General features: G+C 38.9%; 1 protein-coding gene across 5 annotated transcripts in view; it reads right to left on the bottom strand.

The window, feature by feature from the left end:
- plch1 (phospholipase C, eta 1) overlaps positions 1-18854 on the bottom strand; it is a 61197-nt gene that overhangs the window by 28221 nt on the left and 14122 nt on the right. For all 5 annotated transcript variants that reach the window (XM_075473267.1, XM_075473268.1, XM_075473270.1 and 2 more), the window contains 5 exons: positions 9441-9587; positions 6057-6300; positions 5575-5704; positions 2453-2623; positions 1537-1630 (listed from right to left, as the gene is read on the bottom strand). In XM_075473267.1, the coding sequence (XP_075329382.1) occupies positions 1537-1630; positions 2453-2623; positions 5575-5704; positions 6057-6300; positions 9441-9587 (786 nt within the window). The remainder of the gene's footprint in view (positions 1-1536; positions 1631-2452; positions 2624-5574; positions 5705-6056; positions 6301-9440; positions 9588-18854) is intronic.

Genomic DNA, 18854 nt, shown 5'->3' with positions numbered 1-18854 from the left:
GTCACACTGTTTTCAAATATCCTGAAAAACAAGAGAACTTCATAACACTATGACTTTCATTTTTCCAACTACCAATCATCAGATTATATCATGGACAGCTTGTCACACGGATATCAACAATCTGTCTTCATTTGCAGCTTGGTCTCCCAGCAGTTCAAACCAAAGTGGTGAGTTGTGAGGTTTGAAGCCACAGTACATATAGTACATACAGTGTATATCCTGTGTTTCACACAGGTCACTTTTTTAGCTGGTACAGCATGAAGAAGCATGAGTTGGGACAGAAAAGAGAAAATGAGTAAATATAATGAGTAAATGAATAAGAGGAAGAGAAAAATTAAATGAGCAAAAATAGACAACGAATAACATGTAGAAGACAGTTATTCTGGAAAAGCGGTCTGTAGAGGTAAAATGGAAAAAAAAAACTGGTGAGTGATTTTAAGAAGTTGTAATGCACATACAGCATATGGGAAATGGTCTGCGATTGAAAATCAACAATTAGATTGAGCAAGTAACTTAAGTCTACTATGTGGCTCAGTTCAGTTTTTAACAAGACACTATCAAACATGAAATATGAACCATACTGGAGATATAGCACATGTCTCCGTCTTTGCGCTGTGGAATCTGTTAATGTAAATTTCAGAGGCCATTACTGTTACATTAGTGCACAATATATGTCTAGACATCCATGTCAGGACTGCAGGGAGGGCATCAGGCGTACTTGTCTAGTCAGTCAGACACACTCATTCTAAGCCTACATGCATCAGATCACAAGATTAGTCTTTCCCTCTATTCTCCTTCTGTCTTCCTTTGCTCTTGTCATTAAGTCACAGATTCATTTCTTTTTCCCACTACCTTTAGTCTGATTAAACAAGTTTCACACTACAGCTACCCCACCCTCCTCGGCTCTATCTCCCCCTTAAGGTTACCCTTTGGTTTCATGTGATAAATACTTAAAATCCGTCAGAAACCTTTTTCAGTCCTGTCTCTACAGCACTGTTCACATTGCCCTATTTTGGGGAGTGGAGTGAGCCACCTGATTTTCAATTAAAGCTGGGACCAAATAAAGATGCTGGATGAGTAATTTGTGCTACTGTGCTATCCCAACAGGGAAAGAAGGAGGAAACACCCCGGACAGGTCACCAGTCCATCACAGTGACAAAACAAATACAAACTATGCAGCATGATGTGTGATGCAACTGTACCTTGGAAATCTGTACATCTCACAGAATGACATACTTCCAAATCTAGCCGGCGCAAAGAAATGGTGCCTGAGTTGTGTTTTGTGTTAAAATATTACTTAAGACACTCTAATATAGTGTCCTGCTTCACAGGTGTGGCCACAAATTTGATATTATGTGAAAAAATGAAAGTAGGAAAACCACAAAAAAGTGAGTAACAACGTTGTAACCTAATGTAACGTAATGGTACGTTACAAACATGAGGGGAGATGCATGAACAGAAAACGATGTGGAGAATGTAAGATTTGAAAAAGAAAAAGAGTAATTTAAGATGAGAAAATAGAGATCCGAAAGTTACCTTCGATTCCCATAACACCTCTTTGTTTATTTTCATCAGACACCTCGAACTTGTCGATAATTTCTGCAGTATTCTCTGCGGTCATATTGGTCATCTATAGACGAGCAAAACAAACACAAAAACGATGGTCAGGCTTTGTGAAATACAGAAAATAACACAGATGTCAAGCAGGTGTACAAGGCACAAGAGGTCAGTATAAGTTTACATTTTTATATTGAATTTATGTTAAATTCTCCTCCATAGTAAACAAGCAGCTCAGTCAGACACCGTGACTAGCCCAGAGTATCATGTTTCTGACACAGTGAATAAGCATTATTGCAGTTTCCACTGCAGTCTAACAGAGTGAGAAATGTATTAAACTAAATAAAACAAGTCAAATCTCTCACAACACAAATCGAGTTTAAGTGCAATAGTTTGGCTTAGTGGAGAGTTGAGGAAGTACATGTTGGGAAAACAAGAGGGTGAAAGAAATATGTAAGGTTTAACATCCTCCATCCATTTTCTATACCCGCTTAATCCGTCGGTCAGGTCCAGGGGGGGCCGGAGCCTATCCTAGCGGTCATCAGGCGAGTGGCGGGGTACACCCTGGACAGGTCGCCAGTCCATCACAGGGCCACACGAGATGAACAACCACACACACAATCACACTCAAACTCACTCCTAGGGACAATTTAGAGACACCAATTAACCTAACATGCATGTTTTTGGACAGTGGGAGGAAGCCGGAATACCTGGAGAGAACCCACGCATACACGGGGAGAACATGCAAACTCCACACAGAAAGGCCCCAGCCGGGAGTTGAACCTGGAACCCTCTCGCTGTGAGTGACGGTGCTAACCACCACACCACTGTACAGCCCGATTTAACATCCTTTGCTGAAAATTTGGTGTCACCTGAAACCAGTGTGACTGCTTACCCTCTGCTCAATGCGCAGGAGGTCGGCCAGCTCCTCTGCTGTAAGGTAGTCCTTCCTGTCGCTGTACGCCATCATGAGCAGGAACAGGTCCCGTCTCAGGGACATCATCTTGTAGAAGACGGAGAATTCCTCATATGTCAGTGTGCCCTGATGATCGTCAGTGTCTGCCTCCTAAAAAGATGAGGGAGTAATACCTTATAACCAGCACAGTCTCACAGGAAAAGATGTCACAGATGTTCTGTCTACAAGTCTGTCCACATGTCCACATGTCCAAAATATAGCAGTGTTGCAATAAAAGGGCAGACATTGTGATGGTGACAGTTTTCATTGTCTGCTGTATATTGAAGCATTCAGGTGATTTAAGCCTGTACCCATGTATTGTCTAATTATATATTTTCTATGCCTAATCCTAACCAACAATGACTGACAGTAAAGACAGAGAGTAAAAGATTGTAGAACGTTATTTAGTCAGACGGGACTCTTGTGCAACAATATCAAACAAAACCAAACACATGTCATATAAAAGAAAAGCACAGCAACAAAATAGATAACACCGCATGTGAGAAAACAGGAAGCATAACATCTCAAAAGACACGACAACTAAACAAAGAAAGACAACAACCCCTTCGCAGAGCACAAGACAACATAAAACCCAACATTTTTCAGTATACGGAAAAGGAAAGGACAAAATTTCCTGTTTGTGAACCCAGTAATTTGTAAGTATGTGTGCGCTTATATTGTTGTGTTTCCTAAAATGTTGTTTATTTTCTCCTCTTTGTTGTTTGTATTTGTTGTTTGTTGTGTTTTTCTTGTTGTGTGTTTTTTTTTTTTAGTTCATACGTTTTTTTGTTAATTTTTCATTTTGTCTGTTCATATGTGTCCTTCACACAAACAAAGATTTCTATCTGCAAGCAGATACAACATATCAGTCTTTAAGACACCAAGAAATCCCCTCCAATAACTTTTTTTCTTCCCATGATCCCATTTCGCATTAGACGTTGACAGAGGATACACGGCTCATTCTGTCCTACCGCCTATCCTCCGTCAGCTCACTGGGATCCATCATCTGATACTACCTATATCTCACGGGGGCCCATTCGATTCCACACCCAATCTAATAATACCAGTTTATTCAGCCATCACACTCCAATAATGAGCTCAATGTGGGAACTCGAGACTCAATCACAGACAGAATCTACACAGAACCAGCAGGATAAATCATTGTGATGGACTTGGAATGCATGGCCAGAAAACAAACAGATTCAGGGTATTTTAAGCAACACAAGCTGTTCAAGTGGCAATGGTACTGTCTGTCACTGCTTAGACTGCAGAAGATAAAGTGATAACATTTTCCGCCTGATCTAAACCCAAAAAGTTATCGGTTAAATGGGAGAAAACCCTTGAATTTATGGGAGTTGGAGAAGAGAGGGCTTTAGGGGATAATTTTTATCATATCGAGGAATTTAGTGAAAAATAGGTTTTGAGATCCCTCTGGGCTGATGATAGGATTTTATTGTGGCCAGTTGGCTCTCACAAGACCCATTTAGAAGCTTAATGGCCTTGAAAAGTTGGATTATTTCTCAGCTTCTAAGAGTAAGCAAAGGGTCCTATTACACATTTCTGCCGTTAAAATTGTTAAGGTGCCAAAACACAAGTCTGTGCAAGACGTCAAAATGTGGGAGGGTTGCTTCAGTCCTGATGAAGACTGTACAAAGGCTTTCAGTTGTATATTGTCAGACTGTAATGCTGTAAGTAAGCGGTTCTCCATCACCACAGAGCAGGATAAAAAAGGGCAGAGGAACAAAACTGCGGTGTCCTTTTGCCCCCACCTTTACACCCACATCCACAATATATATATAGAAATGACCGTTACTTCCCAGCTGACAGCTTCTCACTTGCCTCGCCTGAGCTGCTGTCCTATCACCTGAGAAGTCACCTGTCACACCTGCTCCCCATGAGTCATTAGCGCCAGTAGACAGCATACTCTGCAGCCATCTTCACCGCGTTGCCATTACTTGTTGTCTCAGCTGTTTCTGGGATGTCTGTCTTTTTATTACAGCAACTGAGGTAAAGTTTTTGGTGAAGCAGAGGTTTAATTTTCTGTGGAAAGTTAAACTTATCCTATTTTCTTACAATTTTTAGCCAGGACCTTTCAGATGAGAGATGCCATTGTCTCAAGCCAAAATTGTAAACACTGCAGGCTTAGAGGACCCTGAGCATGTGTAATGCATGCTCAAGATTTATTTCTGTTCTGTACATCCCTAATTATATTCAATCAAACAAATTTTTTTAAAAACATTCTCCTTTTTCTTTTGCTTAACTCAGTTTCATCCACCTGCTTTCAGCTTTCTGACTCCTCCAACGGTGGTAATGAGAACATCTTCTATCTTGAACTAATTAAGTTCTATTTTTGGGCTCAACCTCTACATTGTAAGTTACCATTTTTGTTCTCACTCAATTGCAATTTTAAAAACCTCACAAACCTCACAAAGGCGGTTAACGGTTCTATCAGCGCAAACAAACCGTAACATAAAGCTGTCAATCCGAAAAACTCATTTTTGAATTTGCATGGCTGTTAAAAGACTGCTGTATTTGGAAGAACATAGAACAATTTGCTTTTGTGGTCAATTGATAAAGCAACAGATATAATTAGATACTATATGAATCAGTGTATCGTTTGCTCATTCCAGACACAGACACATTGATTAGTATGGTTTATAGATCTTTCTTTCTTTGTTTTGACTTCTGTCTTAGAAATTATACAGTCTCTCTCCTTGCTTGATTTGTTTCTTCTGCAAGTGTGCATCTTGTAGATTTATTTAACTACAAACATGCATGTGACAATAAATAAGATTGCAACACTAATGTGGGATTTTAGAGCTTTTAAGTTGTTCAAACTGGAGGAGAATCTTGTTTGTGATACAAACACAAATGTGCTAGTATTTTCCCATTCACAAGTTAATTAAATAAGTAAGGTGTGGAACTTTAAATGTCCCTTTCAGTTTGAGACTTGCATTTAGCATCCTACAATATTACATTATCATGAGACTACAGATGCATAAAGCTGTTATTTCTAAAGTAATTTAGCAGCAAATGACTTGGAAAAGCGTTTGCATTCTAACCTGAAACATTTGCTTGACCTTCCTGCGTGGCAGATTGACATTCAGCTTGTGAAGGAGTTGGTAGATCTCATCGATGTTCAGCAGACCGTCTCCATTCTTGTCAGCTTCCTCAAATGTCTGCTTCATCCACGTTGAAAAGGTACATTAAGAAAAATGAGATGCGTTTCATAAAATCCGTCTGCATCATTTGAAGTATTTCAGATTGGGAGAGGTGCTTTAGCTACTGATAAACATATAGACTCAAAGGAAAACTCAAACAAGCATAATCAAAAGTAACCTTTAAAAATATGTTGTACTCTAATAGTGTGGTTGAGTTGAAAGGGAAAAACTTTGTTATTCGCATTATGGGGAATCGTTTTAATATATGCTCTAAGATAAATATTCACTGATTTCTACAGGGTGAAAAAAAAAAATTATTATTTTGCTCATAACGGGAGACCTGAAGAAAGTGATATTGTGCAGCTCTCTGTTTGAAAGGATATTGGTCGTGTGTACGCTGCCGCTTGGCCAGCGAGTCCTCATCACTGATCCCAGCCATCAGGTAGCGGAGGCCGGTTATCCAGGTTCTGGCTTCCTCTGGGTTTGATGTCACCAAGTCAAGGGACTCCATGTGATTTCCATGGTACACAGTGAAACAACAGGCCGGGTCGAAGCTGCCGTCTGCATGCCGATGGAAAATATCCGACTGACCACCTTCTGTCACCTTGTAGAGTGAATCAATGGTGACTAATGCAGTGAAAGCAGAGGAAAAAAACAATAATTGATCAATATTTTTTAAAAAGGACAAAATGAAAGAAATCCATTATGATTTCTGGTCCTAAACATGAAATTAAATGCTAAGAAATTTAATAAGTAGATAATTGTATCCTAGTAGTGGTGATAAATATTAAGAATTAACCTCCAGTGACAAGCTTGTCGTCTAAGACATAACGATGCATTCTAACCTGACCCAAACTATTTCTGAAAGATAACCAAGTGGCTTTGTTTCCTAAACCTGAAGAAACAGCAGCTGGAAAACAAAAGTGTAAATAATAGTTTTAAAAAAGTGCTACAATTATAATGTGTATTTATGTATGCTTCTTTTCTCAGTTGTTTTTTTTTTTGTTTTTGTTTTTTTAACGGGGGAATATATGCAGGGAAGTCAGTAAGTACAGCATGTGCAGTACATCACAGCTTTTCTCCACTTTTCAGCATGGCTGCTGATGGTGATGATTCGTACAGCACAGCTGCCACATCACTGCAGAAATAAGGCCTTGTGAAAATCTGATGGAGTTTTAGGATTGAAACAATTAAAATCCCAAAGGGAAAATAATGCAAATTGTTCACACCAGGTCCAAATGTCAGCAACTACTCTGAAACGACATATCAAGCTGAAGCTTAAACCAGCAGAAGGAAATCTCTGCCGAGTGACTGGAGATAAGAAATTATTATCAAAGGGTATAATGGTCCAGGTTTTTTGTAAATCTTCGATATGTTTGTCAATATATGTGTTTTGTGTTGTGTTCTCTTGTCTGTGGCCCTCTGGAATTAAACACTAATTAATTTTATTCAGGAAGGTCCTTCATAAAAAAAGGACTATACTGAAAATGAGCTCACGGCAGCCCATTCAAAGACAGAACGAAGACACAAGATACTAAATTAAATTAACCCTTTGATACTTGTGTGAAGTAAACTTTAAGTTATATGTTTTGAAGTGTGACGTTGCACAACACCAATGATAACGGCCTTATCCTTTCATTTCGTAATCCAGAGCTCTCATTGAAGAGTAATGACAGAAAAATTAAGCAGGCAGAATGAGGGTAGAATTTCAAAAAGGATAAAAGCAAAAGACCATGAACAAAATTACATTAGTTCCTTGCTTTCTCTACTTTAGTCTACCATGTGTAACAATAAACAGAGTAAGCTACTCCTGCAGGCCTCGAAGACGTTCACGGTCTAATGAAATCGGCGTATAAACTCAGCTATCTTAGATTCTTTGTTAGGAACAGCCTGATGTAAACTATGTCCTACTCTAGATTCTCATATATCCACTGCATGTTTTTCATTTTCCTTATATCTTTTAGTGAGGTCCTTCAGCACGTTCATTCATTGAAGACACTTCCTGAACCTCATCAACGCACAATGTCTTTTTCTTGAAACAATAAACCTTTATGTTAAAATGATTCATTCCAGGATTAATGATTTGATTCAAATAATTGCCTTCTTATCTATCACAGAATGTATTTTGTGATAATCCTTTCCAAAATCATCCATGTGCTTTTCCCATGATGCTCGGTTTTCACATCTTGTTGCATAATGTGATATCGGAGCTACTGCTGTGACTGAAAGTAACAATATGTCAGTCTTGTTTTGATCACACACTCGGTGAAGAAATAAAACTAGGCAGCTGTTGTGTCTTTTTCTTATTGTGTCAGTGGATAGGATCTAAGAGGCTTATCTAATGTTGACAATTTACAAACGCACACACATTGTCATTTACAGTAAGGAGACAGATGTATGCTTCTATGGGTTGATGCATGAAGCACTAATGATAAAGAGGAGACAACAATGCTTTGACAGGGCCATGAAGTGTCCAATGATAATCTCTTTCAGAGGCATAGCAGTGTGGCAAACTCAGATTACAAACAGGGTTAACAAGCTGAATTAAAAAAATTGATTACAGGAAACAAATGGTACATTTATCCCCAAGAGAAATGACAGATACTATGTTGATATTTAATCTATGCATCCCTTGATAGTTTTCTTATTTTATCTTGTTCTATTCTATTTTATTTCATTCATTTTTTTCAGGGCAGCTGGGATCCTATTCTAACAAAAAGGTTGAAGGTGGAGAGGGATAAATCACATGTTTTAGAGTCTTTAAAGCACACTGTTGGAATCTAGATAATGACACTATAATGACTTGAGAAAAAAAAATTACTGCGAGGCTACAGGAGCCTGAAATGTTTTGAAGCCAACACCGAGGAACTGTCAGTGGTATTATACTTCAAGGCACTTACACATCTCATATAAAACTGAAGATAAAATCAAACCCCTGAAACAAAACACAGAGGAAAACTTACAGTATCACAATATCTGCTTTTTTTCCGTTTTAGTCTGCATTTCCAACATAACTGACCGAGCACCTACACAAACCTCTTTAAGAGCCACATGTGTTGAATATTATAACACCTGGCTGATGACAACTGAGCCAAAAACAATATTGCCCCTGCCGCATAGCTTAAAGCCTGGCAGAAGGGATTCTTTTGTTATCTTGCAGATGATGTGAAAATACAGATGTTTCACAAGCTTTTAAATTAAACTAAACTCAAGATCCCCATCTAAACTTAGATCAGTGAAAGCCACCTTGAGTGGCCACAGAAAAGCCAGAGATCACTTTTAGAATGGAGATGGGTTCCATTCTAAAAGATCGAGGATTTAACATTAGGGACTGTTGTTCTTTTTCTGTTTCAAACCATAGTTAAACATTACTTCTAATTATAACCTCAATTTGTACCTCTGTCTAAACCAAACTGATAGTTGGAGAAGTGAAGAATACGTTATATTTACTGCCACTGGTGAGGATACTAATTGGAGATTACTCTAATGTGTTGTATTCAGACAAATGACCTATTTGGAGGTTGATGTTTGTACAGTGGTGCACAAGTGCTTTGTACAATCTCCATGACATGACACTTCAGCTTGGTCTGTAAAATGTCGCTTGACGGCCAAACTATCTGAAGTTTAAATAGACCATAATCATCCCTACGGTGTTCATAAATTGTATATTAAATAAAGACGGACTGTGGGATAGTTCAAAAGAAAGTGAGCATGCATTGTTGTATTTGAGTGTACAGGTACATGCAGATGTGTGCACTCCTACTCACTCTTGGCCTTCTCACTCTTGCGTGAAGGCTTCCAGCGGATGCAGGAGCGATGTTCATCCAGGTAGAAGAGTCTCACCAACCCTTTGGATCCTGTCTTCAGCTTCACCATCTGTGTCCCGGACTGCATCACACACATGCATCGCTCCACTGCGGAAAACAACATAAGCACAAAACTAAACACTGAGAGCACTAATTTAAAACACAAAAGGAGCAGGTGCCTGGCTTTATTTGTATTTTGTCAGGAAGAAGTAAGGTAGAGTGGCACAGTAAGTAGCGCAGCTGATGTGAGTGAGCGTCCAAACTTCAACAGAGATGCTACTGTGTGAACACACAGGGCTGCTTTTCTGTTACCCACTGACCTGCTGCTGAGAGCAACTCAGAAGAGGAAGAAGTAGAAAGGTCTCAAAGAGGGAGACTCATCTGATGTGTAGCTCTCTGTTCTAAGTTTCACAGAAGGTCTGAAAGCTTTCCCAAAAAAAAAAAACTACAGATCATGTTGAAACATGAGGAAGCTACCAATAAGCTCCATTCAAAACAATTGCATTGCTTACTTATCCCTGTGAATAATTCTGATTTACTGTGCAATTCTTTAGAGGGATCTGTCTCTAAATATTTCCATCTCTTCCCCTGTGTAACAAAGGTGAAATCTTTTTTTTTGTTTGTTTGTTTGTTTGTTTTCTGGCAGCTTTGAGGACAATATATATTTCCAGAGTCAGTGTTCCTACTACTCTGGATTATCCACAGGCCTCAAAGCAAATAAAGTCAAGAGGAACATCTCCTAGAAACCAACAGTTCTGAGGAGTACAGACTTACAAGAAAATGTGTAACACGTAGTAAAATGCAGTATTGTCATAATTAAAAAAAAAATCATGAGATGGTAATCTATGTGTAGGTTGTTGTTTTGCATAGGTGAGCATCCATGTGACATTATCGTAACAGTGACAAATAACTATAAAAACCTGTAAGCTCTAAACATGTATATATTTTTTTGCATCTATTTACGTCTAACCTCAACAATACACTTGTAATACATTTTTTGAAATACAGTAAAGTAGAAAAGTAAAAAAGGAGAGTTGAAAATGCTGTGAAAGATGTATCTTTACCCTGTGGTCTCTTGCATGAGAGTCAGCAATCTAACGCCGCCCTCCATCCCTACAGCTTCCTATTAGGGAGCAAATCAGTAGTTGTGTTGTGATGAAGCAAGACAATATAGGTGAGCAATTCCATAATGCAGCAATAAGTGACAGTTGAACATCATCATGTAGCTTTGTCTTCTTATTGACAAAGGGAATCAAGGGTGAAAAATGTAGTCATGGTACAGTTTTTGAGTTAGAAACTGCATTTTGAAACTGCAATGTTTTGCGCTGTGGACAATTGTAGCCACTATATTTTCTGCCATGAAATCAAGTCATTCATCATTTTTGTTTTGTTTTGGAGGTTTTTTTTATGGTTGGTGGATTTGGATGAATTAATTAGATGAATTGATTATTGAGTTGTGTTACGCTTGTGTCTCTGAATTATGTTTTCAACATTTAGAAATGTCTATGCCCATCAGCTTCAACATGACAGAACCACATGCTAATTACAACGTGCTTCACAGCCTCACATTGAGAGTATGCAAAGGGAAGCTCAACAAAGCACCGTTGTGCTATAGACTGTATGCGCAACGTATGCAGTGACATTTTGGCATTTATTAATGGCAAAGATTCACATAAAGGCACTTGAAATGTGCAGTTGTATAGTGGTAGAGGAAAAAAGAAAGGCTGAGGAGGGACTGAGAAGACAATGAGAACGCTTTTTTTTTTTTTACTTTGTGTGACAGTATTATGCAGAGATACAAATGGGAATGACAACACAGAGATAGTAAGATTTCCATCCTCATTAGTAGAGCCTGTGTATGCATATCTACAGCATGTGTGTGTGTGTGTGGCAGACACTGCATGCAAGATGTTAATATCAACTTGCTTTATTGCACACAGCCTATATCTGTTTTTTGATGCACAAAGCAATGGAATCTTTTTTCTGTCTTTCCTTATTCTCTGACATCATTTTACGGTGCACAAAATATTGGGGTCGGTTATAAACCCAATCTGTATAGAATGGGTCCAATAACAGCAAATTTTATGGCAGTCACAAAGTGAATTATTTAATAATTCTGCAGTTAACGACAAAAAAGTACCTGAACAGAACGTCGTATTTACAGCCTGCTCTCTGGAGCTGAAATGAATTCAGCAAATCCTCTGAAGCACACTTTAGTTATTCAGGTGCTTTTTAACACAAGTGCTGGAGCCAAGTGCTGTATAATTATGGTGATAATTCCTAGAAAGGAAAATAGCCACGCTGTTTATTTCCAATTCTTCTTGTTTATGTTACACAGACTTCATTTTTTAAGTTTCAGCCAGAGATTGTCTTGTTTAGATACATGTGACAGTTCAAACCTATGTGTATAAGCAGGTGATGATGAACAACTTTAAACGACAATGCCACATGTGTTTAATGGTAAGCAGTAATTACACATTTCCCCAAAGAAAACAGTAAGGTTAGTCCATTCAGACCAACACAATAGGTTTTTTTGGTTTATGTGTGATGTAGACATGCTTAGAAAATCTGCCCCTTACAATCTTGCAGAGGTCTCCAAAGACATGTCTATTATATTTGCCACTAACTAATTATCCCTCCATCTATCTCCCAAACCATTGTCCATACCACTTTATCCTGTTCATGATCACAGGGGGGGGCTGGAGCATTTCCAAGAGGCAGGGATGCCTTGGACAGCTCATGAGTTCGTCACAGCCCACAAATAATACAGCTATCAAAATCAAGGTAGCAAAATGTAAGGTATGATCTATAACCTACAATTGAATGCATGAGGACCAATAAATATACAGTAAAATGTTCTGCATAAACATTGTAACTCTAAGTCTCTGAGTTTGTACAGTAACTACAAACTGTAACAGCCCATTGGCTTTATGAAAAAAAAAACATTACAGTGGTGGGGCATTAAAGACACACCATAGCTCAAACACACACACGGAAATACATGCAAAAATATAGAAATGCATATTCTGATGACATGGGTGATTATCTTCAAAGCCAGCTCAAGTCAAACCTCTCATAGCACTAAAATATATTTAAGCTCACTTGACAGCGCACACTCTCAGCAAAGTGCTTGTCTCTCTGTCCTGAGGACAGGCTTAGCAATGGCATCAATGTTGTTTGGAAATCTAATGAGTTATTTCAGTTGCAAAAATGCTCACTCCAGGGATATTATCAAAGACAAGCAGACGCAGTCGTAAGCACAGGAATCCAGGGTTTGTGCATTACCCTCCCACAATGTATGGCAGACAATAAATTCAACTGTGGCTGAACAATCTGCCAAGTACACAAACAACTGAGTATTTTCGAATCAGCTGTGCAAATACGTAGAGCTGTAGACCTATTTGCGGCTATTTCTGGTCATTTTAAGCACATCAATGAAAATAGGAACAGATTCCTTTTAGAGTGATCTGTCAAGATAAGATTTTTAACAAAGGTTAATGGACTGCAAAGGTCAACGTCTATAACATACCACTGATTATGTGCGTCAACTTACAGAAAATATGAGGGATTACTGATATGAACACCAGATATTACAAATGGACATATAACAACATGTTACAGTAACTATAATTCATAGTGGAAAATATTTGTCTCGGTATCATAGTTCTAAGTTAGATAAGATAAGTTTCACAGAAAAAAGCTTAAGGGGAATACGGAAGTATGTCATTTTTTGCAACTCAACAGACGGCACAAAGCAGCCTCCAGCGGCTGATGTGCAGGTATAACTTCATCATCTGGAGTACAGTTTAAAACAAGTCTGCTTCCTCCCTTCCTGCTTCCCTTTTCTAGTTTACTCTACTTTCTATAGCTCTCATCCCTGCATGCTCCAGTCAAGTTAAGCAAGACGTGAAACCTCCAATCTAGCCAGAATGGAAACGAAAGAGAAAGACGAGAAGTGCAAGAGTTACTGTCTGTCCAGAAGTGGGGAGCTGGCTCGTGATCATTGAAGAGAATTAATGTCAGCGGCCCATAAAAAGCCCGATGATGGTTACATCAAATGGTCCGTGCCCTCAACACCTTGACAATCATGTCTTGTTTCATCTCCATTCAAGCATTAATCTTTCAGACAACAGAATAATGAGAATATATATTTATAGCTTAATTTTATTTTAGTTTAAAGCTAAAGTTTAAGGATCTATCTTGCAGCAGAAAAAAAGAAGCCAGTGTCCCTTCATCCCCACCTGGCGTGTTTGTGCAGGTTGTTCCAACATTTTTTCATGCTTTGTTGTCTGCAGCTTCAGATGTGTTTTTCAAATTCTCTTCCTGCATCCTTCAGAAAAGGATTCACAAAGACAGCCACACATGACAGCTCGACAAGTTTATGTAAAACGTGATCTTTTTAGAAAGCCAAAGAAAATAGAAGAACATATATAGCAGTTCAGCCCTTAGCTTTTGGTTTCCTTCACATTTGAGAAAATCACTGTATTATCTGCTTTGTGTACGTGTGTTTATTTGTGTGTGAGTGCATACGTGTGTAAAAACTCATCATCTCCGTCGGCACAGAGCAGAGAGTAGATCAAAGCTTCGTCTTGCGACAGAGACCAAGGCAATTCAAACACATTCTAATGGGGTAGGTGATGAAGACACCTCTGTGATAACCTGATGAACAAAGCCCTTCTTCACTTAGATCCATATAATAAGGCCCAAACACCTGGGTTGTTATTATCAACAACAGCAGTTTTCATTCATCACTTTCAATTTGAACTGTCAATTCTAATCGTAATGGGATGTGAGATTCCTCTAAGCCAAAGCCACAGCCTAATTTCTATCAATGAACAGTCAGACAGGGCTAATATTTTTATTCTGCGTGAAATATCTGTTAATATTTGGTCTAACAGTGACCTGAATGGACAATAGTCCAAAGATGTATCCTAATTTATTCAACTACACCATATTCATATTCACCAGCATCTGCCTTATCCTTCATGCACTATTCACGAGGCAGAAGGCACCAGCGCCCAACTATCCTATCCAGTTCAACCGTGGTGAAACACAAGAGGCACAGCAATAAGACAAAATGCAGTTAGCTGAATGGAGAGTTGGTATTGTAATTATTACTGTTTTGTTTTGCCTCCTGTGACATGAAGGCTTGTCATGCACACAAGTGTAATCAAGGTATGATTCAGTTTCAGCTGACAGGCTGTCCACAGGACAAACTGAATGACATTTACACTTAATTAGCGCAATGACAAGTGGTAAAATGCACAGAAATTAACACACCAACCAAACAGATTTTCCCTTGTGTGTAATGAGCAACAGCTCATTAAGGGAAGCCGTATGCAGGTTCAATTCATTGTAGCAGAAAGTGAGAAATTTGATGATCCTAGGGATATTCCAATACATAAACATGAGCTCCTGTTGGTGCTATGAATAGCTCTTATGATTATATGAATATGATTCTTTATATACACACATTTAAAGACAGATGAAACCATTACAACAAATCAAGAACAAGAGGTTTTACATAACATTTGTCAATTCTAAAAGTAAAAAAGGGAAAAGGCAGAGGAAAGAGGCTCTCATTCTGTATGCTTCTGCTTTGATCTGCAAGACTCATTGTGTTATGGTGTCAAGAATCACACACATAAAACAAGCACACACACAGATCTGCTTACCAGTTTGTGTAAGTCTGAATTTCTGTGGAACAGCCAGGGTGCCACCAATATGGTATATGTTACATGCCAGGAGTGTTGCTCCATCCCAATTTTCACCAGAACCATAAATAAAAGTGGATCGGACTTGATGATAAGTTAAAGCAGCAGGGCCAAAAAGTGAAGAACAAATCTCCCCCATTTCTTCTGCCAGGAAATCATAAGCCGGCAGGAATTCAGCTCGGTCCCAGTACGCAACACACTCAATCACACCTGTGGCTAAAACCTCTGAAAAAAATCTCTTGTGCTTTTCCTCACTTCAGACTTGACGGACACTCCACACTGACTTCAGACGGTGAGCCTACACAATCCAAACAACAAGCAAGCACACCGAAACTCCTGCTGGTCATCTTCCTCTGCGCTGCGCTCCGATCTGAGGTGATCTACCAGTCTGTTTGGAAACACACGTATATTTCCACCTTTCTCTTGGTCATCTGTTCTCCACTCCCACCTCCCATCCAGCACTCTCTGATGTCTGCGGGTCCCTAAGCACATGTGCAGCTGCATCAGTGTAGCTGCCAACATGCTACTCTAAAGCACAGATTCAGATTTACCATTTAGCAGATCTGGCATTGTTGTGTAGTTTGTTCAGTGATTATGAACAGCAGGGGGAGAGGGCAGTACAGCTTACCAGCTAGATTCATTAGGGTCAACTGTTGGAAGGCAGGGATAAGAAGCATGACATAATATTCATGATAATGCATGACTGAAAGTAATATTTAATAGGTTGACATGTGGGATGAGTATGCCTGCTTGTGTACTAACAGAAAGGTCATACACCGCGCATCTGTCCATCTTGCATGTAATGCTCAGCTTGTTCACCCTCCTCTGGGTGAAGTCATCTTTCCACACTTTGTACACTAAAAAAGATTCTGTTCTTGTTATAGGGAAGGAGTCTATGATGTCTCAGGTGGAAGATCCACGGTGTGTTTCCTTTTATCTTCCCGGCTAAGGGCTGAGGAAGCCTATAAATGCATGGATGATTTACGAAGGTATTCATGATGATTTTATTTTTCTTTGGGATGTGTCCCAGGTTATTTTGGAGCACTTGTTTCTCTTTCCGTTCTACAGAGTGGAGTCATGAAGTGGCTACTCTGCACGCTGAACAATTGTCTTCCTTGCTGGTCAGAATAGTTGCAATCGAGGACAAAAAATGTCCAAAGTCAAACACGGTGATTGCTCAAACACTGATATTTCTGTCTCTTTGTTATCTTTCATATCTGCACATCAACAGACAGTTTTTTAACATGCTGGACGGATTGCTTCGTTCATCCTTGGATACAGGATTCCCCACTTCCATCAACAGAGAGATACATTTGAGACAGTTTTCAACTAACACAAGTCGAATACTAGTCACATGTCTTACTCAATAAAAATCTGGTCAGTAGGTGTAAAATTCCCTTTCATGAGGATTTTATGCATGTCACACAATTTTCAGATTCAAGAAAGCCACTTCACTCCATTTGTGATGTTTAGACCACTCAAAGCTTACTTGAAAGGGTCAGACTATCATTGTGAGCCATTATCTTGTTTTTGGGGTTTTTTTTGTTCAATACTAATGTAACTGAAAGGACAGACAATTTCTAAAAACCATTGTGGGTGTATGAGCTGCTGAAAATGACTACCCTACTCATGAAGTAATGAGAAAATAGGTTCACTTTGTCACACTTGAAATCCTGCTGAAAGTCTGCTCAAAATTGCTCTGCACCACAATGTACCTTTTCTTTTTTTTTTTTAAATAGGTACATAATGGTGTATGTTACTATAACTGTTGTATGTAACTTAATTATATGTTATATTTGTTTATCTAAAAACATCTCATTTAAAAAAAAAAAAAGAAAACGAAGATCAAAGGGAAGAAGTATGTCACTATAACGGAAATTAATCTCACAGAGGATGCAAGTCTCATGCCAGTGGATTTCCATTATTTAGTCAAATACATTGAGAGGTATGAACATGCAGACATGCAAAAGGAATTTTTTTGGCACTGATGTCAAGTGATGTGTGATAAAAATGCGGGGTATGCAGGCAATAATGTGGAAGCAATAATCCCGTTTTCATCAGAATCTGATTGTTCAGCGAATGGTTTCTGGTGAGACTTTTCTGGGGATCTTCACTGCGCAATCTTCTGCAAATTAATTTTGTGGCTAATTTTCTGTTATATTCGTTGATTTAAAAACATCTAATTTTATTAATCATTTTCTAATATCACGACAGAGAAGTAAAAAGAAGATGATAAACCCCAAATTACACCTTGTGTAATCCCATTGTGTCTTCATTTAATTTATACTCTGGAATTTGAGTTTATGTCATCCAGTCTCCTTCCTGTTTCACTGTTCCTCCCAGGATATTCAGCAGCTTATGAAATTAAATTAGTCAGGCATACAGCTCTGAGACAGATGATGACTTCTGGATAAATGTGTGGGGAAATCAAGGTGGGAGGAATGCAGCAGCACATTTGTGACACTACAAAGCTAGCGCCTTGCCAAAATGTGAATTTGTTCACCTGCTCCACCAATAGGATGGCCTACAAAATGACTGCTGGGTGGTCATATTTGTTCAAGCATGAACACAATGATTATATGGCACCTCACTGATTCGGTTTGTCTTCTTTTTCTTTTTTCTGTTCTGGTGGCTTTACTAGCATGTGGTAGGTGGGGAGCAGGTAAACAGCCTGAATCCGTTGTCAACCAAGATTAATGCAGGCAAAGATACACTAACATTCATACATGTGGGACAGGCTTGGAGCCTACAATCCACTTGATGTGCCATTGAAAGGAAACACAGAGAAAACCAGCATGAACACAGACACAACATGAAGTCTGTATACAGAAAAACACACTTTTTTTCCGATGCTCTGTTAAAACCTGACCACAGATGTAAATAAATCCTCTAACTTGTCAAAAACTATAGTCATGCTCATTGTTATTCTGACAATGTCTGACCAAAGTGTCTCTGAGATCAAAATGTTACATAAGGGAATTGCAACACTTTTTTTTCTTCCTATTGGGAGTTAAATGAGACTGTTGAAACTATTCTGTGTGTCTTTTTTTTCACACATGAACTCCCGAACATATCTGCATAATCACGTTCACAGGCCAAATATACTTCGCTGGAGCCTTGCATATTGATAACTTTGGCGCCCCTGTGGACATACATGTTCCAGTTGTGATATCTACACAATAGACCTCATTCCAAAAGGTCACCATCTGCAGAAAGAGTGATGGTGCACATGCAACAAATTCCTGGCTACATGGCCATCTGCATATAGCAGCACACACCCAATTATTACAACTTTTAAGTCCCACTCAGCACACACCCCACCAAATCCACACTGACACACAAAGTACAGTATAACAGCCCCGTAAACAATTTTCCATAAACGAATGTGAATAACAGAAGTCTCTTAAAGTGAAACATGCTCCCACTGAGGGAATAATGTCAAGTGGCATCTTAGTAAAGTATCACAAGGCTGGACCTGATGCAAGAAGTACCATTTGGAAATTGTTTTGTTTAACTTTCTACACATCAAAGTTAGTGTACGAGGCTACTGACTGAAATGAACATACAGACTTAAAAAAGAGTATGAAGCAATATAGCCAGCACGAAGACTCCCTAGCAAATCCTTCATACAAGCGTCTGCTCTTCACATATTAAATTAATA

Source organism: Odontesthes bonariensis, chromosome 9 (genome assembly GCF_027942865.1).
Source record: "Odontesthes bonariensis isolate fOdoBon6 chromosome 9, fOdoBon6.hap1, whole genome shotgun sequence".
Lineage (NCBI taxonomy): Eukaryota > Metazoa > Chordata > Actinopteri > Atheriniformes > Atherinopsidae > Odontesthes > Odontesthes bonariensis.
Note: the sequence above shows the minus strand (reverse complement) of the source record. Positions and strands in the feature narration are given on the sequence as shown.